Consider the following 26868-nt stretch of genomic DNA (forward strand, 5'->3'; position numbering starts at 1 on the left):
GGATTCTTGGCGGAAAGGGATATATACCAATGTCTGGGCTCCTACATCTATGCCTGGTCCTCTTGCCTCTTCAGGGCCCTTTCAAATCCCAAGAGCCTCCCAACAACCCATTGGCCACTGGACCCTAAAGACAGACACGTTCTTTGTATCCCTTCACTGCACTTAGACGCTCAACCCACACCCTGCCCAACTTCAGTAAGAAAACTCTATAGAGGTGCAGGGAGCCCTGGCTGACCAGGATGGATGCTAGGGGGTAAAATAGTCACCAGGCACTACAGTACAAAAACAGTCCAGCTCCAACACTACTGCGCGTCGGGCCGCTCCCTCCTCTCTCGTTCCTTTCCTGCCCTCCCCCAGCTCCTTCCCCGCCCCCTCTTCCTTGGCTCTAGCAGCCCCACCCGTTGACCCCGCCCAACCACGGGGCCGCAGCGACCCCTAGCGGTCGTGCTTCCCAGGCATCCGCCCGCCCGGGACAGAGTTAAAGTGGGAGGCCCCTGGCTGGTCCCCTCCCGTTCAGTCCCGGGCCGCGCCTGGGTCCCCTCCCTCCTGCCCACTCGGCGCCCGCACCTCGGGCCGTCAGGACCCTGGCTGTCCTCGGAAGTACCCTGACGTCCTCTCCAAGCCAGGTAAGCTTCTTCTTATGGTGTCTAGCAGGGACACCGGGAGAAAGGGGGAACAGGATCCAGGAGCTGCACCTCAGGAGTCTAAGGTAAGCATAGTTCTCCCCAAACCAGATAGTCCAGCCCCAGGTTCTAGTCTCCATGTGGCTCCTAGGCCTCTGTCCGACAGAGACTGGTTGGGGTGCAGGCTTCTTATTCTGGACTCCACACAACTTTCTGCTGATCCCTGGTGGACCAGACCCCCCCTTCGTCCCCAGTCCTCTGAGTGCCTGGCATCTGGTCTGACCCATGGCCATTTCTAGCAGATCTGAGTTATCCCCCAACGGTTAAGAAACCTAAACTGCCTCAATGGGAAGTCACGCTGTGACTCGAACCTGAAGACGGGGTCCATTGTTAGCCTCTCTGCAGGCCCCAGGGAAGGGTCGTCTTCACGGGGAAGGAAGATAACAGCCACTTGAACTAGTTCCTCAGATAGACTTCAAGGGTACTCTGTGGGCAGCAGAGAAGGAGTCTCGGATCCTACCAGTGGGCAAGCCAGGTGCTCCCAAGGAGTCACCTCCCCATCTCGAGGAACCCCCACTGTGCTTATGGATAGATAGACCAGGCAGGAACCATAAGATGAGGGTGGACCCAGTTTCAATAATGTCTGTCACCCTCGGCTCTGTCCTAGCACTGGGACTCCCTTGGGTACTCCTATGGCACAGTGGGCAATCTCAGAGACATCTCTCCTATAGACAGCAACACAGCCCCTCATGAAGTCTGGGTATTCTGGGGGGGGGAGGGTACCCCCATGCTTACCTGAAGGCATGGAGCCAAGACCCATAGAGGGACAAGATACCTACAAGGGACATTTAAGGTCCAGATTAAGTTGCTGGGGTTTTTTCCAGTTAAATAGTTCTGGCTTCGAGGCTAGCACACACATAGCAAGAGGGGGAAAAAAGGAAGAAAAAGGGCATTCACAGCTTCATCTCACAAAAACTGGTGGTAACACAGGCATCTGGGGTCCCTTAGAGGGAAGAAGTGGGGCCAGAGACTGGGTTTGGACCTAGGGTCCCAGGGAACAGGTGGTACCAGACGGGAGAGCATCCATTCTGAGAGCTGTGCATGTTGGGGACAGTGAAAGTTTCCCAGTGAAATGGTGTCGGGAAGCCAGCACAGACCTCGGAAGAAGTAGTAGAGACTCTACCACTTGGGCAGCTTGTGTGCTGGAGGGTGGGTTCCTTCCTGTCCAGCAGTGATTTGCTAGCAAATCCAGTCAGATCTTCTTTGGAGAGGCCTCGAAGCAGGTCTCTTGGCAGGGAATGGGAAGCTACGGGCATCGAGGAGCTCTCTGATAATACTCTCAGAATCCAGGATGAGAAGGGGCTGTGAATTTTCACAGGCTCTGCCATAAGATGCCTGTCACACCCGCCCTCCTAGAGGTAGCTCTGCCTTCTGATCTCAGAAGAAGGTCAGACTTAGAAGCACCTACCAGTTTCAGCTAGCAGGGATTCTTGGGGCCCTAGATAGGTGGCTCACAGCCCAAGCACTGGGTTAAGACAATGTGGATAGCGTGGTTTATAGAATACAGATGGTGAGTTTGGGGTTGTTTTTTCCTTTTGCATGGTTCCACGCTACACTTAGCCAGCCTTCCTGTGTCTCTTTTGCCCACTCATGAAACCTAAGGATCTAGAGAACCCCCACAAATAGTCAGGGGTTGTGGGGTACTGCCCATAAGCAAACCTAGGAACCCAGCCTCTGCCCTCAATACTAACTGACCCATACTATGAACGGAATCTCCGTGGGTGCCCACTGGAGATCCAAGACACAAATGCTAGGTAGACACAGGGTAGCTTCCTCGTCCACGCGACTGTGAAATGACCAGGGAAAGAGGAGCTCAGATCTGAGGGGCCCTGGCTCCACTCATTGCCAGTACCCACCATTAGAAGCAGGCCAGGGGGCTGGAAAGGCGGCTGAGTGGTTAAGAGCACTGGCTGCTTCTTCCAAAGGTCCTGAGTTCAAATCCCAGCAAACACACGGTGGCTCACAACCATCTGTCATGGGATCTGATGCCCTTTTCTGGTGTGTCTGATGACAGATACTTATTATATAAGTGTATTTATATAGAATAAATAAATCTTTAAAAAAGAAGAAGAAGCAGGCCAGAATGCATGTCCTCTGCTCTCTGCCAATCTGCCCATTGTGGTGTGCAATGCTTTAAGTCTGTTTTACCTCAGCTTTACATCATCTGACCACTGGCCATTTGTAGGTTTATTGTGAGTTGCCTGGTTACAATATTCCCACATTCCTAGTAGATTTTCTTTAAAAAAAAAAAAAAAAAAAAAAAAAAAAAAAAAAAAAAAAAAAAACTTACTTGGCTATATGGTGAGAGCCTGTGGGGGAGGGAAGGACTAAATGTCTCTCTATTCTTTGAATAAATAAAGGTGGACCCAGAAATGGAAGATCTATATTATTTGACAGTTCTGTCTATAATGTTTTGAGATGCCTCCAGAGTTTTGGCACCAACTACACCATCTTATAGTCTCATTAGCTGTGCACAGGGTCCCAAATTCCTTTATATCCACACCAATTGTCATTTTCTGACTGATTGGTTTCATGGTGTGTGTGTGTGTGTGTGTGTGTGTGTGTGTGTGTGTGTGTGTGTACATGTGCGCACTCAGGCACTAGAGCTCAGACCTGAGACAAGTTTCTGTCTACTTGTGCATCTTAGGCAAATGCTCTACCACCGAGCCACGCCCCCAATCCTGTGCTACAGTTGTTGTTAATATTAAACAGGTGTGTCAAACTGGGTGTTAGGTGTCAACGTCCGTCTATAATTCCTTTGAGTTTTCTTCTAAGAGGTTTTTGTTGGCCTAGCCAAACACTTGTGTTTTCTGAGAACCGGGTTTCATTTCATAGACTTTTTCGTGTCTTGTGTGCCCTCTCTTCATCTCCACTGTTCTGTGACAGCCATGGATTGTCTCTGCTGGGCCTTTTCTAGTCGCTTCAGTTGTAAGCTAGGCTGCGGATCTGAGCTCTTAGTCTCGGTATAAACTCTTACGGCTGTGTGCCCCCCTCTTTTGCTTTGCTGTGTTTTAGAAATTTCTTAGTTTCTACTCGTTTTAAGTGCTCTCTTACGCTCTCTTACCTCCCTGGTTTATTTTTTTTTAACTTGTTAGTTGTCTTAAGAGCATGGTATTTAATTTCTACAATGTGAGAATTTCCCCATTTCCTCTTGTTACTAACATCTAACTTGACTCTCCTGGGGCCTATCCTTTAGGATATCTGTCTTGGCAAAGGTTATATTCAAATGTTAGTTATAAGGATAAAAAGATGGCTCAGCAGTTCAGAGCACTGGCTGCTCTTCCAGAGGACCCAGATTCGATCCCCAGTAACCACATAACAGTTTGTTACAGTCTGTAACCCCAGTTCCTGGGAATGGAACACCCTCTTCTGGCCTCCACAGGTACCAGGCACACATGTGGTGCACATAACATCTATGCAGGCAAAACGCCATCCAGATAAAGTAAAAATAAACTTTTAAATATATATCAATCATGTGTTGAAATGATATATGGCCAGGCGCCTGTGCTCACTTTCCCCACACCCATAAATTCAGTCACAGATTGAAAATTAATCTGTACCTGTACTGAGTATTTACAGACCTTTACTCCCTGGTGGTGTCTTTAAAATGCTGCATAACTCATATTTATAGAGTTTCCATTGTGGTTAAGGTTAACAGCAACATAGAGATAATTTCAGGTATACGTGAGGATGTGCATCTGCTACATGCAGATAGTATATTATTTTATAGAAGGCAGTTAGGCATCAGATTTTTGTGTCTATAGGAGGTCCTGGAGGCAGATACTGAGAAACACTTATGTGATAATGGAGTTTTAAAAATTATATCTCTGTGTGTATATGTGTGTGTGTGTATGCCTGTGTGTGTGGTATGTATGTATGTGTGTGTATGTATTTGTATGAATATGTGTAGAGGGTGTGTGTGTGTGTGTGTGTGTGTGTGTGTGTGCCTGTATGTGGTGTGTGTGTATGTGTGTTTGCCTGTGTGTGTGGTGTATATGTGTGTGTGTCTATGTGAGTGTGTATATGTGTGGGGGGTGTGTGTGTGCCTCTCTATGGTATATATGTGTGTATGTGAGGTATATGTGTGTATGTGTATGTATATGTATGTGCATATGTGTCTGTGTGTGTGTGCATGTGTGGGGTGTGTGTGCATATGCCTGTATGTATGTGTGCATGTGGTATGTGTCTATGTGTAAGTATGTGTGTGCATGTGTGTATGTGATGTGTATGTGTATGTATATATGTATGTATGTGTGTGCATATGTGACTATGTGTGTGTGTGCATGTGTGTGTGTGTGTGTGTTCTCGCGCGCACGCGCACGAATGTGAGTGCTGAGATCACAAGTAGACCTCACCTTAGAAGCTGTGCAGCACCGGTTCACTGACCAGCATGATTTGTTGTGAGAAGACTATTCTAGCATATGAGAACCAAGAGGTGAAAATTGGAGGTTACTCTGGAACAACTGTGGCTGTCTCTATAACAGCCAACGGATTTTTTTTTCCTTTAGGTGTTTCCTGGAGTTTGTTGTTGCTTTGTTTTTTCCTATGCAGATAGTTTCAGAATTCTCATTACAAGTTAGATTTCCTAACTGATTCTGTTTTCCTGGTGATAAAGGGCTTTCGTGATCTTCAACACAAGGTCTCCTGTCACTTCTTTGATTCTCCCAAGATCACCTGTATCCTGTTACAGTCTGTTTTGCTTACTTTGCTTTCTATGATCTATTCTCAGTCCCTTGGATATTTTTACCATCTATATCACAATTGCTCAGGTATAGTTAGTTTATCTCTTTTTTTTTTTTTTTTTTTTTTTTTTTTGGAGTAAATATAGGTTTGAGACGGATCTTGCTATGGAGCCCAGCTAGTCTTGAATTCGTGGCTCCTGTCTTAGATGCCCAAATGCTGAGATTGCAAGTATGGGTGTCCTACCTGGTTCCTTCCATCCTTAATGTCAAATACACTCACTGTTCATTGACTCCACCCATTTTTCAACTATAATCAAGTAATATCTGAAATCTGGGGTACCGCCTCTAACTGATGTAATTCCCCAGATAACAGGTTTGGACAGAGTCTCTCCGGGAACACACCCTCGCTCCAGGACATCTGTGTGACTTCTTGTCCAGTGGTCCTGTTGCTCCCACAGTGGGCAAAGGGCTGCCCTGAATCTGCCAGCACCTGATGGAAAGTCATATTAAAAAAAATCACTGTGTCAGACTAGACCTGGCTCCACTCAGCCATTACCAATGCCCCTCGTGAAGGGGAACAAGGCTACAGGGAGAAAGACATCCCCAGGGTGTTTCCCTGAGGCTGCCTGGGTGGAACGGGCTTGTTTCTCCTTCCTCCTGTTCCCAGTGAAGATCCTGGAGCAGGATGTGTGAAGAGACACTTCTCCCTGGTGTCCACCACACACAAAAATGGGCCCATCTAAGTGTACCCTGACTTCAGAGAACAGAGAAGAGCTGGATGTCTGCATTCAGCCTAGAAATGAGCTCTGCAGACAATAGAGAGGAGTTGGAGAGGCATGATTCCCTGGTGGGTCGGGGGCAACAACATGAGACATGGAGACCCCTGTTTCCTTGAGGGAATTACAAGCTATGTGCATCCCACCCCCAGAAGGGCAGCGATGTCCACTGGGGGAAGGAGTGTCTATAATGACCCCTCCTCTTATTGCAGGACATCAGGGCACATGACTACTATCAAGATGCTCCAGGGTTCTTTTTCTGTGCTCCTGCTTGGGGGGCTCTTGGGGGTCCTCCATGCCCAGCAGCAGGAAGTCATCTCTCCTGACATCTCCACCACTGACAGGAACAACAACTGTCCAGGTACCTGGATGGGAGAGAGTGGTACTCAAGGGGTAAGGGTGGGTTCACATCATAGCCCCCACTGGGCATGCCCTGATGGGTCCAATGTCTACCCTGCCCTACACCTCCAGAGAAGGCCGACTGCCCGGTCAATGTGTACTTCGTGTTGGACACCTCGGAGAGCGTGGCCATGCAGTCCCCGACGGACAGCCTGCTTTATCATATGCAGCAGTTTGTGCCTCAGTTTATCAGCCAGCTGCAGAATGAGTTCTACCTGGACCAGGTGGCCCTGAGCTGGCGCTACGGTGGCCTACACTTCTCGGACCAGGTGGAGGTGTTCAGCCCACCAGGCAGCGACCGGGCCTCCTTCACTAAGAGCCTCCAAGGCATCCGCTCCTTCCGCAGGGGCACCTTCACCGACTGTGCGTTGGCCAACATGACGCAGCAGATCCGGCAGCACGGCGGTCGGGGTGTGGTCAACTTTGCCGTGGTCATCACCGATGGCCACGTCACAGGCAGTCCTTGTGGGGGCATCAAGATGCAGGCTGAGCGTGCCCGTGAGGAGGGCATCCGGCTCTTTGCTGTGGCCCCTAACAGGAACTTAAATGAACAAGGCCTGCGGGACATCGCCAACACCCCCCATGAGCTGTACCGCAACAACTACGCCACCATGCGGCCCGACTCTACCGAGATTGACCAAGACACCATTAACCGCATCATCAAGGTCATGGTGAGCATCTGCGGCTCAGGCAGAGGCTAAGGATATTGCCCACCCACCAATATGGCAGTAGTTGGAGTTCAGAGCGTCCCTCTGTGAATAAGGCAGTCGAGGGGGTCAAGTCCTCTCACATCCTCGACCCCCACCCAGACTCAGAAGGTGGTACACAGGTCTCTAGGCTCAGGCTAATCTGGGTCTCTTTGTTTTCTGCAGAAACATGAAGCCTATGGAGAGGTGAGTTGCCTTGTCACAACAACACAACGTACACTACCTGGTGGCAACCAAGACTGTTGACCCAGCAGCGGACCAACGCCCTACTCCTGGTTGAACAGACCATAGCAGCAACAGGATTGAAGTCCACCTGCTCTGTTAGGCCTGAGTCTCTTAAACATAGATGAAACTCTAGTTTCATCCCCAGTCAACCCCAATCCCCGGGGCAGGGGTGGGGCGGGGAGGCTGGTATAACGCTATCTACCAGTCACATTTCTGAAGAAATCCAGTCATGTACCAGACTAGGGAGCTTTATCCAACCCAGACTAGAAACCATGTACCTGTCTTGGGGTTCTACAGCCTTGGAAGATATTGTGTCCCTATGGGAAAAGTTCCTCCCTACTCCTTCTGTGGAAACATCTAACCTAGAACAGCTACTTAAAAGAATGGCAAATCAGTCCCCAAAATATAAATGGTGCCTAGCCGTGGCTAGAGCTTATTGGTTCCTTTTACTGTCTGCCATTGTTTAACCTGGCCTCGCTTGTCCAGAATCCTCCCCTCGCTTATCCAGAATGTTTAGACCAGCCTCACTTACCCAGAATGTGACTAGATGATTTAACTAAATGTTTGCTCACATTTGTCTAGCATCCTGTGTCTGGTCCTTCATTTCAGCTCTGCTTGTCTGTGTGGGTGTTTGGGAACTTCCTCTGAGAATCCAAGGTTATACCTGTCCCCAGTGCAAACCAAGCTGGAGACTTGTCCTACCCACCTGACCTGCTCTTTGTCCACCTCATTTCAGTGCTACAAGGTGAGCTGCCTGGAGATTCCTGGACCCCACGGACCTAAGGGTTACCGAGGACAGAAGGTAAGATGCCTGGAGACCGCATGGCCTATGTTTCAGGAGGCCCCCGCGTGAATTCCACATTAAACGCTAGCTGGCCGTGGTTGGCCTCAGCCCTTTTAAACTTGGAGAAACTAAACTTCCAATTTCATCCATTTCCTTCTGAATGATATTTTGAGAGAGGTAGGAGATGTTTAAAAAACTATTAAGATATGCCACTTAAAATACACTTGTGAAGTAAGCAGGCATGCTCACGTAGGGAAATGACACACATAATACACTTCTGTCAGTGATACGGTTGCCGGTTACTGAGGCATCCACTTGGAGGCTGACTTGGTTCTAGGCTTTAAAGGCTCTGCTTGGAATGGTTGCCTGGCATTTTTCTAACAGAGCTATATAAAATAAACCCTTTCCAGCTTCACTACTACTGTGTTTGAAACTAAGGATTCATGTGTCAATTAACCAGAAGGCTAGGAAGAGGCTGAGACCAGTTACTTGAAGTGGCTCTTACTAGTACAGTGAGGGTTTCTACAGCAGTGGGTGGCTGGTGAGATGTCTCCTGCACCATCCACTCCTGGCTACGAGAATGCCCACCCTGTGATAACCGGGAATGAATTTGCCACTCGGAGCTACCTTACCACTCATACAGTGGAGCGGTGATCCGGGCCCTGGGAGGAGGATGCTAGAGGGTCTTCAGGGCTGAGACCCACCTGTTCTGCTTAATCTACCCTCCTCCTCTCTCTTTTACCTCATGGGTTTTTTCCTTCTTCTCCATCCTTTTGCATTTAAAGTGAAAAAATAGTAATAATCAAGTGCATTTGTTTAGTGGGGCCCTGATATAAGGTTAAAACTTCAATTCCTAGGGAGTCTAATTTTGGGTGGTTTTCTGAAGCTCCGGTCTTTCTAGTTCCTTTAATCCGTGCCTTACCCATGCCCATCCCATTCGAGAGGAATTCATGGCCCCGTGAGTGGTATGCTGGACGCCTCAGCTGCGGTCTGGGCTGTGGTACAGAGGTTGCAGCACCAGCATCCCCAGCTGAGAAGCTGCTCTGCCCATCTTCAGTGTGGCATCCTAGAGCTGTCTATCAAGGCTCAGAGAGGAGAGTCATCAGAGCCTGGTGGAGGCCACCCAGCCCTCTGGGGAAACTGATCCCATTCCAAGGTGTTCACGTGTGGAGAGGGACCAACAACTTTTGCCACACAACCTCTCCCAGGAGATGATAGGGCTCCCATGCCTCAATTTACCCTATTCACCATCCTCTACTTTTAGGGTGCCAAGGGCAACATGGGTGAGCCAGGAGAGCCTGGACAGAAAGGACGACAGGTAAGTTCCCCACATGAACTCTGGCCCCTGACCTCTGGACTTGACCCCCAACCAGAGCTGGGATCACACCCAAGGTTCTTTGTTCCTTCTTCACAGGGAGACCCTGGCATTGAAGGCCCCATTGGATTCCCAGGACCCAAGGCAAGTTTTCTACCCAGGGCTGGGTTGGGGGAAGGGAAAAGGAGGGAGGTGAGTTTGGGGAAGCTCCTCATGCTGCCCTTAAGGGCAGTCCAGCCCCAGCTGCCAAAGAAGAGGAACACCTGTACAGTTTGAAGGTCACCCCAAAACTACATATCCAGCTTCACCTTTCCTCTGTCATGTTTTGAGGATTCACGTATGATTTCCAGGCATGACGCAGTCGCTGCGTACGCCCTCAATGCTGGGTCTTGGCTGTCCTTCAAATCTGTTTATCCAGATGCACCTGCTGACGGGCTCTCAGTAACACTCTTGTCTTCTCCTTCTGCTCTCAGGGTGTGCCTGGCTTCAAGGGAGAGAAGGTAAGTCGTGATGTTGCACAGGACACGGACAGCCACTCCGTCCACCTGATAGCGCAATAGCCTGTCGGAAGATCTCACGTTTGGGCTGAGTATCTTCATCTGCACCCCAAAGACAGCAGTGTCTGTGAAGCTTGGGACCTTAACCAACACTTTGCTTTCCTTCTGCACAGGGTGAATTTGGATCGGATGGTCGGAAGGTAAGTCTGAAAGGATGGGTGTGCCCTGCCATGCTGCTCAGAAGGAACAAGGATTGAGACTGACCAGGCGCTTTTTCTTTCTTCACCTCCAGGGAGCGCCCGGTCTAGCTGGCAAGAATGGAACAGATGGACAGAAGGTAGTCACCAGACACCGCTGTGCCCCACCCCCACCCCACGTGCACATAATTACATTCACACAGATAGAGACATATAAACATATACACACGCGCATGGTGAGGATGTTCCACGCCTGTGCACCTGGCCCGGTCCTAGCCGGCATGTCATACAAGCGCCTAAGTGGTACTGTCACTGACTTGGGTGGACCTCAGATCTACACTCTGATATCTCATCTTCTCCTTTCAGGGCAAACTGGGCCGTATTGGGCCTCCTGGTTGCAAGGGAGACCCGGGAAGCCGGGTAAGTAACTTCTCCATCCTCGCTGCCTAGCACATGAGACGTCACTGTCACTCAGGGGACATGGATACCAGGCAGAGTCGGAAGCAAGTCTTTAGATTCTCTCTTCTGCTTGACTCTCACCCATGCCTGGAGCTCACAAAACACCTCCTTAGCCGATGAGCCAACCCTTGGACATGTGAAGCTCATGGCCCTAGGCTGGGAAGTTCCAAATCTCTGATGACCAGGCTTAGACATGGCTCTTGTTGAGCCGGGATCTCACAGCCAGAATGAGCAGCAGCTCTGGGGTCCCTGCTCTGTGTCAGTGTTCCTAGCTAAAGGGGAGCACAGGCCACCTGTGCCAGCACTTAGTAGGGACTCAAACAGCCTTTCTCATCTCCCACAGGGCCCCGATGGATACCCCGGAGAAGCTGGAAGCCCGGGTGAGCAAGGAGACCAGGGTGCCAAGGTAAGGGCTTGGCTAGATACAGCTTTGGAGAGTGGGCATTGGGGCTCCCTGTGTCAGCTTTGATTAGGGTGAGGGGACATCCCAGGCTGTGAAGCCTAGCAGGGAGGTCCTGGCCTCACGCTCACTATTCAAGAGCAGGTCACATGTACCCCAGCTTGTCCACCTCCGCTTCCACACTTGCGGAGATCTTGAATGAGTCTCTAGTCATTGTTCACAGCAGCCCCTATTTCTTGAGGTCCTGGTGATCTTTGGCCCTTGGTAGCCCTAGACCTTTAGTCACAGGGTAGGTAGCCTTTCTCTAGGAACCCAGACCTGAGATGTCCCCGTCCCGTCTCCCTTGAGCCTCTGCCTTAGGCACATCCCACTCTGACCACTCACATAGGGCTCCTTTCCCAGATAGTCCAGCAGTCTTTACACTGGGCTCATGGGTTGGCCTTTCGGGTACCCCATTATTCCTGGAATCCGGTGTGCTCCAAGAACATAGGAGAGCTTAGATGATCCGGCCCCACTGCCCAGCACCTGTCCATAAACAAAGCTGATGTCATCCCTAACCCTTCCAGGGGGACTCTGGTCGCCCAGGACGCAGGGGACCACCAGGAGATCCTGGAGACAAAGGAAGCAAGGTGAGTCCCTGGTCTGCCCACTGCCCTTGCCCAGGATATGGTCCACACCGACCTATGCCCTCATGCATGTGGGGAGGGATGGGGAGACAGGCTAAGAGCACCATCATGCACTAGAGCCTGCACGTTCTCAGCCACTCACCTGGCCATGCTGAGTTGTCCCTGCTTTACACAGGGATATCAAGGCAACAACGGAGCTCCTGGAAGTCCAGGAGTGAAAGGAGGCAAGGGAGGGCCTGGCCCCCGTGGACCCAAAGGAGAGCCTGTGAGTTCATCCTGCACCCACACGCCCTACGCCTCTCTGTCAGACCAGGCCCCTGCTTCAGGCTGGCTCCTCTGTGGCACCACTTTGGGGAGCAGAGCTGAGGAGAGGCCATTGACAAATGGCACTGGGGATACACGGAGCCCTTTATCCCCAACCAACCCTTTCCCTAACCTCCCTTCAAGTCTCCCACAAGGATGAACTCGGGGTAGGGACCACATCCCAGGGCTAACTCTTAGAAGAGACAGTCCAAGGAGGCCCATTCAGGGAGGGAGCAGGAATGATCACGCTAACGGTCCAAGCCACATCCCAGTCATTGGCCAGGACTTACAGTCTGACCAGAAGCACCTACACACCTGAGTCTTTGACTGGGACAGGGCAGCAGTGTGAAGATGGAGCCCCAGGCCCAGACAGATATCAGGAGGGACTACCAGGCTCAGGGTCCCCAGGGTCCCAAGGGAGAGCCTGGGCCAGAGATAGCCCACATGGCCCTCCCAGCAGTGACATTCCTCCTTCATCCAGGGACGCAGGGGAGACCCTGGGACCAAGGGCGGCCCAGGCAGTGATGGTCCAAAGGGGGAGAAGGTAAGTTGCTGTAAGGAGGAAGGGGTTCTTCTCTGGAATCTCTCCATAAAGCCGATGGGTTGGCCCCATCCTCATTCCCCCCCAGAAGAACAAAACTCTGAGGTCTTACCACTGATGGGGAGGGGTGGAAGTCCCTGTACTGTCTGAGAAGGTAAGCCTTAGACGGGCAGGCTCCCATTCCCAGCTCTCCCTAAGGCGTCTGGAAAGGCACCGCCCAGCCTGTGCATGCCGTATATACTGATGGAGGCTGCACACTGCCCCATCTCGCAGCATCCCAACTGCAGACATACACATTCCTGTAGGTTCCCACTGCCATAGCTCTCAAGGATGGTGGTGAAGGATCCTTCCCTCTGCGCTGGTTAGGGTCCCTACCGCAGGGGGCTTCCGCAGGACTGGGGGTATAGATCTGGAGAGTACCACCATTCTGACATTACCCTCCCTATACCGATGTCTTTGTCCCGAGAAGCTAAATAACATGTCCCTCTCACCCTGTCCTCTCACACACACACCCCAATACTGCTTCTGGAGGAGGATCAGAATTGTTCCTTGGCCCAAACCTCATCAGACCTGTCTTCTCACAGGGAGACCCCGGTCCTGAGGGGCCGCGAGGCCTGGCTGGAGAAGTCGGCAGTAAAGGAGCCAAGGTAGGCTCGGCAGAAGGTGGCAGATGCCAGGGTGGAGGGCTACACCCTGGACAGGAAGTATGTGGAGGGAGGGAGCTGGAAGGACCTGTGCTCAGTACAACCTGCCTCACTTAACCTTCTCCCATACCCAGCCAAGGCAAGACCACTACAGGGGAGTGGGCCCAGGGCAGCTTGATCTCACCCACCACCCCATCCTCTTACCCCATCTTCTTTCTTTGCAGGGAGACAGAGGTTTGCCGGGACCCAGAGGCCCCCAGGGGGCTCTTGGAGAGCCAGGAAAGCAGGTCAGCATCAAAGACACTTGAAAACTTGAGGTCATAAGAGCACCCTGTCCCATGTTCCCACTCACCCCTTAACTTGTTCTCAGCCTCTAACCATTCTCCACCCTGCCCTCCACCCCTTCCACATGTTCCCTACCTTGGCCATAACTCTCCGTCTTTACTCTTCCGCTAAACCTTTGTCATCTCCCCACCCTGCCCCTTACCCCGTCTGCCCCTCACCTGCCCCCTGATCTCCCCACTCCACTCTCTGTAACCCTCTACCCCAGGCCCCCAGCCCTCTCGACACCCACTCTTCACCCTGCCTCCCGGAGTCCCTCCCACTTCCAACCTGTTCTGTAAACTCCCACTCTGCCCCAGACCCCCTATCCACTCCCTATCCCTACTCAATACAAACCCTTGCCTATCTACTCCCTGCCTTTCCCAGCCCCTAGCCCCAGGCAAGGTGGTGGCCCTGCTGCCAAGACCTGTCATCTTCTCAGAGCTGGCCAAATCAAGTTAGGGTCATCCCCATCTCAGGTGACTAGGCCAGCTCTGACTTCTGTCTTGCCCTCAGGGATCTCGGGGAGACCCTGGTGATGCTGGGCCTCGAGGAGATTCGGGACAGCCAGGCCCCAAGGTATGTCCCTTCCTCTTGGCAATATAGGATGGGGCCAAAAGCAGTTGCCTGTGGAGGTGCCTACCAAGAGGGTGACAGGAAAAGCTTGGGACCCTAAAAGAGAGAGGCCTCCCTTGAACCCCGTATTTCCAGCTCCTAATGAGACTGGCCGAGGCAGCGAGGCTGGGCCTCTGATCACAGAGAGCAGTAGCAGACCATGCAGCCTCTCTTTTGCCCTCCTCAGTAATGATCTGCCTGGAAACATGGCGGGGTCCGGCAGGATGGACAGCCATGTGGGTACTGCCTGGTCTTCGTGGCCTCTCTAATGCATGTCAAAGGCCCTGGATTATCTGGCACATCCATCAAGGCTAGGCTCATGCCTCTGCCCCCACCCTACACCAGACACCCTGTACTATTTGGATACTTCCTTTTCGTCAGCCATTCCAACTAACCCAACCTTCCCCTTTAGGGAGATCCCGGAAGGCCTGGATTCAGCTACCCAGGACCCCGAGGGACACCAGTAAGTCTGGCACGGGACAAGAACCCCCGGGAAAAGCTTGCAGGGATTGGGCAAGGCTTTTGAAGTTCCTTGATGTGGGACAAGGAATAAGGGAGGGAATGAGGGTCACCAGTCACTCGGTGCAAAGGTAGAGTCGGCCAGCACCAGGAGATACCAGGGATCAAACATAGCCCAGGATTGGGGCAGCATGTATGGGTTCAGTGACCTTTACCTCAGGTGTGTGTGAACTCCTGTATGAGTTCTGATATCCAAGAAATCGTGAGGGGTGATCTTAGCTCCAAGGTGGTCTTCTCTGCCTGTCACAGACTTGGGGGTCTGTGACTGTACAACCTGACAGGCCTTCGCTTGCTTCACAGGGTGAAAAAGGAGAACCCGGCCCACCAGGCCCTGAGGTACTTGGAGGTCTTATCCCAATCAGCCTTTCCCTGCTGGAGTTGTAGAAACCCTGCATTTGTCCATGGTGGGATTCATCTTTCGGTCATTTCCTTGCTCCAGGACTGGCCATATGGGCCCTGGCTGGGCTTTAAGTCATGGTAGCTCCTGTGTTATGTCCTTTTCCAAACAAAACCTAAGGCTTTCCTGAAAATGCCCAGCAACCTTAACAGATACTCGGCCACGCATATGGTTTCTGTGGCACCTCTGAATCCCTGGGGCAGAGGGAAGGCCTCATGGTGTGGGGCCGGGGTGTGTTTACTACCCATTGCCCAGGGGTAACATCTTTCCTGTGTCACAGGGAGGCCGAGGAGACTTTGGTCTGAAAGGAGCACCCGGACGGAAGGGAGACAAAGGGGAGCCAGTGAGTGTCACCCTCCTGGGCAATGGGCTGACACATGAGGCGAGCCTAAGATCACTGAAGAAACATCATCCTGTCTGGCACCAGGGCATGGCCAGGCTCAGAAGCCTCCTCAGTTCTTCACACTGTCCTCAGCCAGCATCTCCCATTGGCTCAGTGACACAGGCCAAGCCCATGCCATGCTCATTTCCACGTGCCTGGCACCATCAAGTATGAGGGTGGTCATGTGGGTGCATGGAGAACAGAGAGGGCAAGACAACACATATAAAGGTGAAAGGCAGATGTGGCGGGTGGACAGGTGGGCGGGGTTGGCAGGTCACTGGAGAGATGGCAGTACAGGTAATGGATAGATAGGTGGGCAGGTTGGGCACACGGGAGTACCCAGATGGCCACTGGATGTCTTGGTGTGACTTATCACAGCATTATCTTTGAGTCCCTCGATGGCCTTCTACTCTGTCTTGCCTACAAAGCTCTGATAGTGAATGCTCGAGACATTGTTAGGGTGATGCCAGACGCAGGGTGAAGTGGGTGATTTAGTACTTCCTGCCCACTGTACTCCCAGCAGACAGGGGGATCAATACTCCTACGGAGCAGAGAGACCTCCCAGGACTATACTGAGCCTACTTATTTGTTTCTCCTCAGGCTGATCCTGGTCCTCCTGGTGAACCTGGCCCTCGAGGACCAAGAGGAATCCCAGGACCTGAGGTAAACCCAGCCAGGCAGGCTAATGTATGTGGAGCCTCCTGGTTCTGCCCTTAGTAGGCCCATGGGTCAGTATATACTGGGTGGTGGTACTAGGTGACACGTGGACTCAGAAGCCACATTTCTTACTGTTGTCCTTTGTCCTCCAGGGTGAACCCGGCCCTCCAGGAGACCCTGGTCTCACGGTAGGTGTATAACCTATAGTAGAATCAAGATACTGTTTATGAGTGCCCTTCTCTCTCTTAAAAATCAAAGGCCAAGAGCATAGGTATGGAGGGTTGGCCAGGGCAAAGCCATAGAATGAACTCAGGGGACAAAGTTAGTAGGCCTGGGGTCAAAGGTTAAAGTCAACAGGTTTGATGTTGGCCGAGACAAGGTCAGAAGATGAATCAAGGTTGGCAAGAGTTAAGTCCAGTTCAGAGGGCAAAGTCAGCAGTGATCAAGTTGGTAAGACAAGGCCATAGGAGAGGGGTCCTTGGGTGTAGTTGGCATGGGTAAGGTCAGAGAGCAAAGTTGGAGATGTGTGTATCAAGCGTTATTCTATAATTGGGCATAGACATCAGCCGACATGAGGTGAGGAACTCCTGTAGAAGCCCTGAGGAAGCGGTAGGTGTGCCCTGACTAAATGCACCCACGGGGGTTGTGTTTCAGGAGTGTGACGTCATGACCTATGTGAGGGAGACCTGTGGGTGCTGTGGTGAGTTGGCCTAGCACGTCGGAATGTGTGCATGGCTGCTGCCGGAGGGATGGCGCTCACCGTATCTCTGGCCCTGTACCCTAAGTGTCTTCACACTCTGTGCTCACTAATGTTGTCTCCCACACACCCTTCCAGACTGCGAGAAGCGCTGTGGTGCCCTGGATGTGGTCTTCGTCATCGACAGCTCTGAGAGCATCGGCTACACCAACTTCACCTTGGAGAAGAACTTTGTCATCAATGTGGTCAACAGGCTGGGCGCCATTGCCAAGGACCCCAAGTCTGAAACAGGTCAGTGAAAACCTAGAAAGACCCCGGGGTAGAGAGACCAGAACCCTACTTCCGGCCAGAATCATGGCTTTGCCACACACCCCATGATGTCACTCCAGGTGGCCGAGCCATGGTGGACACTGATCACACTGCTGCTCTCTTGTAGGCACACGTGTGGGTGTGGTACAGTACAGCCACGAGGGCACCTTTGAGGCCATCCGGCTGGACGACGAGCGAGTCAACTCCCTGTCCAGTTTCAAGGAGGCTGTCAAAAACCTCGAGTGGATTGCCGGCGGCACTTGGACGCCCTCTGCCCTCAAGTTCGCCTATAATCAGCTCATCAAAGAGAGCCGGCGCCAGAAGACCCGGGTGTTCGCAGTGGTCATCACGGATGGGCGCCATGACCCCCGAGATGATGACCTCAATCTTCGGGCACTGTGTGACCGAGATGTCACCGTGACAGCCATCGGCATCGGTGACATGTTCCACGAGACTCATGAGAGTGAGAACCTGTACTCCATTGCCTGTGACAAGCCGCAGCAGGTGCGCAACATGACGCTGTTCTCCGACCTGGTGGCTGAGAAGTTCATCGACGACATGGAAGACGTCCTTTGTCCAGGTGAGCGATGCAACCCAGGCCTTTACCCCTAGAAGGCTGACTACCTAGAGTCCAGCAGGAACTAATAGAGACCTGGCCTCTCTTCTCTCTTCTAGACCCCCAGATCGTGTGTCCAGAACTTCCCTGCCAAACAGGTAACCGGGGTACTTGAAACCTTAATCCCAGACAAGCAGAGCAGCCCCAGCATCCTTCCTGTTCTAACAGGAACTGTGCAGCCTCAAGGGTTTGTCGATGTGGCGGCACCTCCTTAGGGAGAAACCCTTGAAGTTCACCCTTGCCATGGTAAAGTCAGAGGCTCAGGGTGAGGACTGGCTCCTGAGAGCACGTCATCCTGAGCCCCTGCAGGGTACCATCTGGGCAGAGACTGCTGTCCTGGCAGTGCTTGGCTCTTGACCATTGATCAAAAAGGCATTTCAGCACCAAAGGAGTCTCTTATGAGAATCTGAAGTCTCCCTATCACTGGGTGCTCTCCTTTTGGTCCACAGGGTCAGGTTCTCCCTTGCCTTCCTTTCATTCCTGGACTTCCAGGAGCCCAGTTGTGGGCAGACGTAGCTAGAGCCATCCCCTTACCAAGGCCTGGCAAGCTCTGGTCAAAAGATAAACTGGTGGGCGGGGTAGGCATCTGGAGACAAGCACTGTGATACCCACTAGCAGTTGATAGCTTTGCTTCTAACCCTGCAGCTGCCTTTGTGGCCTTCATAGAAAGAGGCTGGCATCAGATCTGCTACTCCCAAGGGAGGGTAGGAGGTGTCCCTGCTATGCTGAGGGTCCCTGACAATGCCTCCCTCAAGATTCTGCTGCAGAGTGCCTGAGCAAGAACCTCAGGAAGATGTCCCAGGGCCTCGGGGGTCATTCAGTCTCCTCTGCAAGCTTTACTCATCCAGGGGTGTTGGTTACGTAGGGGCTGGGCCAGTTCTGCATAGTGGGGTTACTATGGAAACGGGCCACTGGTCATAGTCCTCATAGCCTGCACTGTGTAGCTACATCTCCCTACAAAGCCTCAGCTGCTTCTAGATCCCTCCCAAAGACAAGGTGACCCTCTGAGCATGTGCACAGACTCCGAGCCCACCTGACGGTAAGGACAGGTGTGACAGTCGGGGTCTCACACTGTTCAAACAGAGAGACCACTCCCGAGCAAACATTCTCAGGGCATGCGTTGGCCTCGGCCACCCAGTGAAATTACCTGGGAAGGATTGTGTGGGGTTCCAAGCACTGGCTTCAAGTTTCAAGTTACCAGTTCTGGTATCTGTCAAAGACCAGGGGAACCATGTCTGCAGCGAGACCCTATGGCTCCACCTTCGACCCTGGCTCCTGGCACCTTGACAGGGCTCCTAAGTAAAACTGTGCTTTGGTGTGGGATGGTATCCAACTGTAGCCCAGTACTGTCAAGCCTTAAGTGAGGTTTGTATAGGGGAGGCTGATTCCACAGACACCCCACCCCTCCAGCACAGACAAGTTGATCCCCAAGTCTTGCTCTTGATCACAGTCAGAAAGGTTCAGGTTTCTACTCAACAAGTTGTGTGTTTCGGGGGCTGTCTTTATGCAGTAGCACGCTCCCCTTTTAGTTGCTGAACTCTGGTATCAGGAAAGAAAGGTAGTAAATCTTGTCACACGCTTGCTCTGTTGGCGACGTCTTGCGAGGCTTCAATAGCTACGAAAGCAGTGGTCAGTTGTGTTGGTTTTCTGAGTAAACCTCGTGTCTCTGAGGCTTTGCTCATGGGTTACTTCAGTTATACCTGCCGAATTTGAGTGCCTCGCGTCTTACGGAGAGTTCACTTCTGTGTTCAAAGAGCTGTCTCTGCATCTTCCTTTCTGATGACATCACTGTCTGGATTGAATAGGGTGACGCTAGATGACAGGGTACAGAGGCTTCAGAATGGGGTGCAGGGTCAGACGGTTTCCACCTTTGAACACACCAGCTCTGGAGGGTGGCAAGATCAAGAGGAAATTAGAATGTCAACCTACTCTGAGGCCCTAGGTCCCCACAAAGCATAGTGCTCCTTACAAGGTCCCCTCCACCTTCCACATGTCCCTATGCCCCTTCTACTTCCCTTATGGGGCACATTTACATTGATTGTTATGTGAAATTTCAAAGTAAATTAAATATGGTGATGGGTAAGGGCAGCATAGTAACCTTAGATGTTGTGTTTATAAACGAGGTCCTGGGTGAGCATCCCTGTGAGCATTTCTGATAGGAATATGGTCTCCATCATTAGGGACCACTGAGCGTCCCTGAGGAGCTCAAGACTGTAGGAAGAAAGTTAGTAGTGACCAAAGACTGTGGAGAGACCTGAGCATGGATCGTGGAGATGATAAAGAAGAATTTCTAGTGCTGCTCTTAACCTGTGGGTCCCGACCCCTTTGATGGCCAGTGACCCTTTCACAGGGGTTACCCGAGACTATAGGAAAGCACTGGTGTTTACCTTATGATTCACAGCAGCAGTAGAATCACAGTTACAAAGTATCACCAAAATAATTTTATGGGGAAGGGGTCACCACAACATGAGGAACTGTATAAGGGGTCTCAGCATTAGGAAGGTTGAGGACCACTGCTCTAGAGCTCACCCAGGGAGGCTCAAGGTCCTGACCCTGGATGGATACATCTGTGTTTCCTCATGCCTTCTTGGTTACCAGAGGAAAGGAAGTCAGTTTGACTGTGACATCCACTGAACCATAGTCATGCCTGTCCACTCCAGTAGACACTGAGCCAGAGAGGGACTAGTGGGGGGGGAGAGGGAGGGAGGGACGGGGGGGGGAAATGAAGGAAAGAGAAATAGAGGCAAAGAGAAAAGGAAAGAACAGAAACAGAAAGGGAGGGAGAGAGAGACGGAGACACAAAAGGGAAGGTGAGGGACAGAGCAAGTGAGGATGGGAGGAGAGAGAAAGCTGAAGAGGGAGGGAGAGAGGGAGGATCTTGCTCTCCCTTGGTACCTGTACCATTCACAGTCCCAGACCCTCATGGTCAGGTCCTAACTCTGGGACAGAAAGATTATTGTGGCTTTGTCCGTGGGCGCTGTCTGGAGCTGACTCTTCCTAGGAATGTGGAAATTTGTAGCATTTGTTCATGTCTCTCAGTTGGGCTTGGGCACTAATGCTCCGCGCTGAGTTTCTCCAGAGCTCTGTCTCCTTGGCTGCATTGCTTGCTATCAGCTTCTTCAGCCCAGCTCGCTTCCTGCCTAGACCAGACACACCACTACCTGCTCCATCCCCCTGTCTCTTACTTTTCTCCCTGGGCTTATTATCTTCAGTCCTAACCACTGTCCATGGTCAGAGGCCTAAGGAGGGCTGGAGACCAGCCACACCCACTAGACCTCCTAAAGTCTTCTCTGGGCACTCCCTTGCAGATGAACCATGGCCTGGGAACAAGCCCCCGGTCACCTTCCTCCGCACGGAAGAGGGTCCGGACCCCACCTTCCCCAAGACCATCCCCCTGATCCAGCAGTTGCTAAACGCCACGGAGTTCACACAGAACCCAGCCGCCTACTCCCAACTGGTGGCTGTGATGGTCTACACCGCCGAGAGGGCCAAGTTCTCCACAGGGGTCGAGCGGCAGGACTGGACGCAGCTGTTCATTGACACCTTTAAACTGGTGCACAGGGATATCACAGGGGACCCAGAGACGGCGCTGGCACTCTGCTAAAGATTCTGTGGGCAGATAGCCAGAGCTAACCCCTCATTTCTAATAGAGTCCCAGAGCTGCCCCCACAAGCTGAGGCCTTAGGCAGTAGGAACCTAGGAACCTGCTCTCCCACCCCTGAGGCCACAAGTCTAGAATCTTAGGTCTTTAATGTGATACTCTCCGAAGGGTTCCTCCTGGTTCCTCCAACCTCTGGTAGAGCTTCCATCCCTGGCTTGTGGGCACACCACTCCAACATCACTTCTTTTTCCCCATAGGCTCTTTTCTTTGTATCCCTGTGTCCTGACTTCTCCTCCTCCTCCTCCTCCTCCTCCTCCTCCTCCTCCTCCTCCTCCTCCTCCTCCTCCTCTTCCTCCTCCTCCTCCTCCTCCTCTTCCTCCTCCTGTTTTTAGAGACAAGGTTTCTCTGTATTGCAGCCTTGGCTGTTCTGGAACTTGCTCTGTAGGCCTGGAACTCACAGAGATCCGCCTGCTTCTGCCCCGCCCCACCACCCCCAGTGCTGGGATTAAAGACGTGCGCTGCTTTCTTCATTTTTTATGAGGACATAAGTGATTGAAGGCCCACCTTAAGCCCCAGGAGCTCACATCTGGCAAAGGACTGTACTGCTGGGATTATATTAAGGTTCTTGAGATGTAAACTTCTGGGCATCTTTCAGCAGAGCATACCATCTCTCACTCCAGCTGGGTGGGCCTAAGTTAAAAAGCACAGATGGGGGAGTGGTGCTATTTGAACGCTTGGGGAGCTCCCCCTGTCCTGGTCCTTTCTGTGCCCCATGTTTGGTGTCAGGTATGTGATCATAGCTCACAGAAACCATGGGACTGTCATACCCACTAGGTCAAAGTCCCGGTGTGCCCCAAACAGCAGGCTGTGTGCCCAGCCTGGTCTCTGTGTATATGAAGGCATCATGAGGAGACTGTGTGACAGGCAGGGCTTTTGATACCCTCAGCCACCTGACTCAGAACCATAAAAGCATCCTCTTCCAATATGGGGAGTAGCAAGAGACCCACTGCAAAGTCACCAGTTATCCAGGCAAGTTCATGAAAATGGCATGTTCTGCCTGAGCTCAAGGGACCTCCTCAGACTGGACAGATATCCTCCACCGCATCTGTGCCCCTCTCTCCCAGCGTGAGGTTTATCCTCCCAGAGGGTGACATCCCATATTTGCTGCTCAGAGCAGGCTGGGGCTAGACTCCTTGCTGTGAAGTCACAGGTAGAAGAAGGAAACCCTACAGAAATGGAGCCCAGAACCCCTGAACCCCCAAACTCCCAACTACTTGTGTATTTTCACCGGAGTCTCCTGGTCTCCTCCAGGCCCCAGAAACATTGATGTTAAGGGAAAATGCTCAAGCCAACAACCCCCACTGTCTGTCTGACTCTGGGTTTGTGGTAATAACTGTGAGGTGGCCCAGTCAGTTATGAGGAGCTAGAAAATCCAATCGTTCCCCCAAAAATTTCTGGACATCCTGAGCAGATTCCAGAAATGGTGGGCAATTAATTAATAAGGAACGTGGTTAATATGCTCAGTAAGAAAGACCCTGCCCATCAGACACATCACCTAACTCAGGTCTCAGACTCAGAGGTAGTGAGTGACTGTAAACATTTTATAAAAAGAAACCTGTAACTATGCATTGCTGCGGTCAAATGGTAAGCTGTGCTAGCATACCCTGAATGGACCCTCACACACCACTAGAGTGGACGGGGAGGGAGAGGTGAGGCACAGATGAGGTAGGGGTGGGGTAGGTATTCTGTCAGCTGGGTCCTGCCTTAGCATTCTTGGTCATACATGACTGGAGTCAGGCTGTTCTTGATGTGATTCCTTGGGGTCCCAAATGCTGTGTATCTAGGTTGGTGACTACCCACCATGGCCCCTCCCACCAGAGAGAGACTTTTACGTGAGTTACTGAACCTTGGGCTAAATGAAAAAGTTGGGACTATTCAGAGTCCCAGACGTGGTTGACGGAGGCTGAGACCATGCTTGGCGACAAGAGATGAATCTTCTGGTCTCTAGCCAGATCTCTAGTCCTCTAGTTTGGGGTCCTTTAAGAAAAGAAGTCCGGGGGAACAGTAGGCATGCTCCTAAGGAGCTGCTCTGTTGAGGCCCTCCATTGGTCACTGTGAGTAAAACTCCAAAGTCCCTGTGACCTGGGATCCAATAAGCAGGCTGTATGCAGAGATGGGAGGAGTTTCAAGCTGGCCACCCCTTGCCTGCCTGGGCCCACCTTACATCTTCCCTGCAGAGCTCTATGTGGCCCAGTGCACACAACGGCCCGTGGACATTGTCTTCCTGCTGGATGGCTCGGAGCGATTGGGCGAGCAGAATTTCCTCAAGGTGCGGCGCTTCGTGGAGGAGGTGTCCCGGCGCCTGACTCTGGCACGAAGGGATGATGACCCACTCAACGCCCGCATGGCTCTGTTGCAGTACAGCAGCCAGAATCAGCAGCAGGTGGCCTTCCCACTGACCTACAACGTGACCACCATCCACGAGGCACTGGAGAGAGCCACCTACCTCAATTCTTTCTCGCACGTGGGCACAGGCATAGTGCACGCCATCAACAATGTGGTGCGGGGGGCACGGGGCGGGGCACGGCGTCACGCGGAGCTGTCCTTCGTCTTCCTCACGGATGGCGTCACGGGCAACGACAGCCTGGAGGAGTCGGTGCACTCCATGCGTAAGCAGAACGTGGTGCCCACCGTGGTCGCTGTGGGCGGGGACGTGGACATGGATGTACTTACCAAGATCAGCCTGGGTGACAGGGCGGCCATCTTCCGGGAGAAAGACTATGACAGTCTGGCCCAACCCAGCTTCTTCGACAGGTTCATCCGCTGGATCTGTTAGCACGGTCATGATCTGCCATTTCTTGACCATCTCCCATCTGTGGTGCTAATAGGACCCTAGCCAGTCCCAGCTAGATGGTACATTTGGGTCTTTCTAGAAAGTAAAAGTCCTTCCCCAAGATCAGAACAGAAGGACTCTGAAGCCAAAGCCCCTTACCTACCTTCAGCTCCCACATCTCCATCCTACCTGCCCTCAAGTGTTGGAGGACCCCAGAGTCTTCCTGGTGCCTGTTTCCCACAGCCTCTGCCCCTCCCCTTTCCCCCTCATGCTTCTGAGAGGTTGTCTGCTGGCCTGTACCAGTCCTTCCCAGGGCCCTGTCTTTCTCTGCCCATTTTTCCCTATCTTGGGAGATCAGACCTGAGAACACCATGTCACACACCCAATGGCCCAATAAAGGTTTGAGCCTCCCTGTTGCTGCCAGATCCCCAGTGTCTGTGCCCAGTAGGGCCTTATCCCAGGCAGGTACCACACTAGGTCTCCTTTTCACTCTAAGATAACACTAGCACAGGAGGACAGGAGAAAAGACCAAAGAAATGGAAGTCAGGGGAGGAGCTCCCGGGTTCATAGACATGGAAGCCAGAAGTCCAGGTGTGAGGTTTGGATAGGGCTGGGGCCCTCTGCCTGCACCATGGAGAGTCTATCCTCGGCCTCAGGCCTGGCTCCAAGTTGGCAATCTCCTTGTCTTTGGCAGCAGACAGTGTCACAGTAGTCCCCATGAGATGTTCTATGTTTATCTGTCCAAATTGCCCTCTTTCCATTTTTTTCAAAGATGGATATATTTTTATCCATCTCTTAGTTTCCAACATGAGATAGAAAGACCGCGTTTACACAGATCCAGAGACATGCTTTCAGCTCCTAAGCTTAGGAGGCCTTCTGTTTCCCAAAAGTTGGATCAAGCAAACCTGTGTTGACTCCTTGGGTCTTCCCCTAACTCTTCCCTTACGAGTCCTCCAGGGATCGGAGCTGATTTTTACCACTGTGTCTGGTATTGTGGGTCCAAGGCCCTGCTGTTTCAATAAGTAGACACTAATTCTGCTTCCAAAGTGAGTTGTGTTGGTGGAATCTTGGCATCAAGCCATCCTCTCTCTCCAACACCCATTCTGGCTCACTCTCCAGCCCTGCCTTCCTTCCCCCTCCCCCCCCCATCCTCACTCTCCGCACCCCGCTCACAGCCATGCCACACCAACTGATGGCCTCTGATAACGCTGCCAGCTGCAACCTAAAGCCAAGGACTTTGAACTTGTTTGAATATTGGTACCACCAGCAGCCATATCCAGTTGCCTTCCTGTATGTGAACATCTCCCTCTCGGGGACCATTGGCTGTGTCTTCCCTTTTTAGATTTTTGTCCAAGTGGCAGACCCTTCCCTTTTTCTTTTGGTTTATCTTTCATGAAGCACCGTGTTTTTCAATCGCTGAACACTTCTGGTTTTGTGTATATTCACAACGTTTGATCTGAAAAGATGTTTGCGGGCTGTAATCATATAGTTCTTATTAATGCCCCTGGCTACGTTTTCATGTTTCCTAATACTTTACGATTCCCAAGAAATGGATCTCAGTTGTGGTCCTGCAGAAACTTGGCAGGGTCCCTCTCGGGCAGCTGCTCCACAGCCCTGTACTCACCGAGGAATTGCTGCCGTCTCTCTACTGCCTGCTTTATCCCAACTTGCCCTTTTAAAATAGGCTACTAATCTTAGTGAGCTGGGGCTCCCCCTCCTCTTGTAAAAATCTCCTTGCAACAAGTGACATTTGCAAACGAGTGACATTCTTTCCATGTAGGGCCATACTCAGAAGTATGGAGCTTTGAAAGTCAACACGGATAAGCGTCCCTCCTCTAACGCTCTGACAGCATGTCATGAGCTTCTGGGTGACACAGCCTGCAGCAGAAAAGCCCTAACCCTAAACCCGTCTCCCTACAAAGAACCACATAAATTGTTAGCAGTAAACCCACCTGCTACCTGCTTTAAATCCCTGTGATTAGAGAGTTAGTCCGAGACCACTGTACATTCAGGAGCCCGGATGTGGGAGGGAATGAAGTACGCTCTCTGCTCACCAGACTTTAGAGCACAGGACTATACCGGTGGCCTCTCTCAGGAAATGAACATCTTTCAGTGTGACACAAGTCCCTGTGCTAGCCCCAGAGTGATATGAAAGCCAGTCTCAAAGAAGGGACTTCTCATGAATCAGTGATGTGGGAGAGGGGTCCATGTGCAGCCATTCCGTGCCAGCAATTGCTACCAAAGCCCCTTCACTAACATCCCCTATCCCATATGCCCATACCACAGTCCCCTGGAAAATAGCTCTTTACCAACACCAACCATCACATCCTTACCAACATCCTCACGGAAGTATCCCCTCCCCTGCATCTCCTTGCTGATGCTCTCTGTCAACACTGCCTGACAGCCATGCACTCATTAATGCCTCATGGGACTTACTAAACATTGCTACATTAATATGCTTCCATTCATGTCCATACCCCTAGCTCCTTAACCATCCAAAGTCCCTTCACTACTGTGCTCCTACCAGTGACCTCTCACAACTGTCCTGTCACCAGATCTACACACACACACCTTCACAAGCCTAATGATACCACTAGCTCTGGACAGAAGCTATCTACTTCCCCCATACCAGCACTCCCTCCTCAAATTCTTCCCATCAGCAGAATGTTCTTACCATCCCTCT

At 51.8% G+C, this 26868-nt stretch overlaps 1 protein-coding gene across 3 annotated transcripts; it reads left to right on the plus strand.

Moving 5' to 3' along the window:
* The first annotated feature begins 555 nt into the window (after positions 1–555).
* Positions 556–25716, plus strand: COL6A2 (collagen type VI alpha 2 chain). 3 transcript variants are annotated; one of them, XM_080937973.1, is made up of 28 exons: positions 556–626; positions 6354–6502; positions 6613–7211; positions 7413–7433; positions 8209–8274; positions 9521–9574; positions 9671–9715; positions 10045–10071; positions 10242–10268; positions 10361–10405; positions 10632–10685; positions 11068–11130; positions 11691–11753; positions 11926–12015; positions 12535–12597; positions 13179–13241; positions 13463–13525; positions 14076–14138; positions 14587–14637; positions 14994–15029; positions 15371–15433; positions 16073–16135; positions 16282–16317; positions 16784–16829; positions 16965–17117; positions 17263–17715; positions 17811–17849; positions 23590–25716. In XM_080937973.1, exons 2-28 carry the CDS (start codon positions 6367–6369, stop codon positions 24186–24188), a joined length of 3081 nt encoding a protein of 1026 aa, XP_080794099.1. In that variant the 5' UTR covers positions 556–626; positions 6354–6366; the 3' UTR covers positions 24189–25716. The 3 variants fall into 3 exon arrangements, with proteins under 3 accessions (XP_080794099.1, XP_080794101.1, XP_080794100.1); XM_080937975.1 differs by lacking the exon at positions 23590–25716 and adding an exon at positions 21060–21841; XM_080937974.1 differs by having other exon boundaries at positions 625–709.
* Positions 25717–26868: the final 1152 nt, after the last annotated feature.

This window comes from Micromys minutus, assembly GCF_963924665.1.
Source record: "Micromys minutus genome assembly, chromosome: 25".
NCBI classification, from domain to species: domain Eukaryota; kingdom Metazoa; phylum Chordata; class Mammalia; order Rodentia; family Muridae; genus Micromys; species Micromys minutus.

Bases quoted from the DNA above. Each gene is read 5' to 3' on its own strand.
- COL6A2 (XM_080937973.1), top strand. From the start codon at position 6,367: ATGACTACTATCAAGATGCTCCAGGGTTCTTTTTCTGTGCTCCTGCTT. The intron at 14,638-14,993 runs GTAAGTCTGGCA...CTTGCTTCACAG, and splicing joins CAGGACCCCGAGGGACACCA to GGTGAAAAAGGAGAACCCGG. The intron at 16,136-16,281 runs GTAAACCCAGCC...TTTGTCCTCCAG, and splicing joins GAGGAATCCCAGGACCTGAG to GGTGAACCCGGCCCTCCAGG.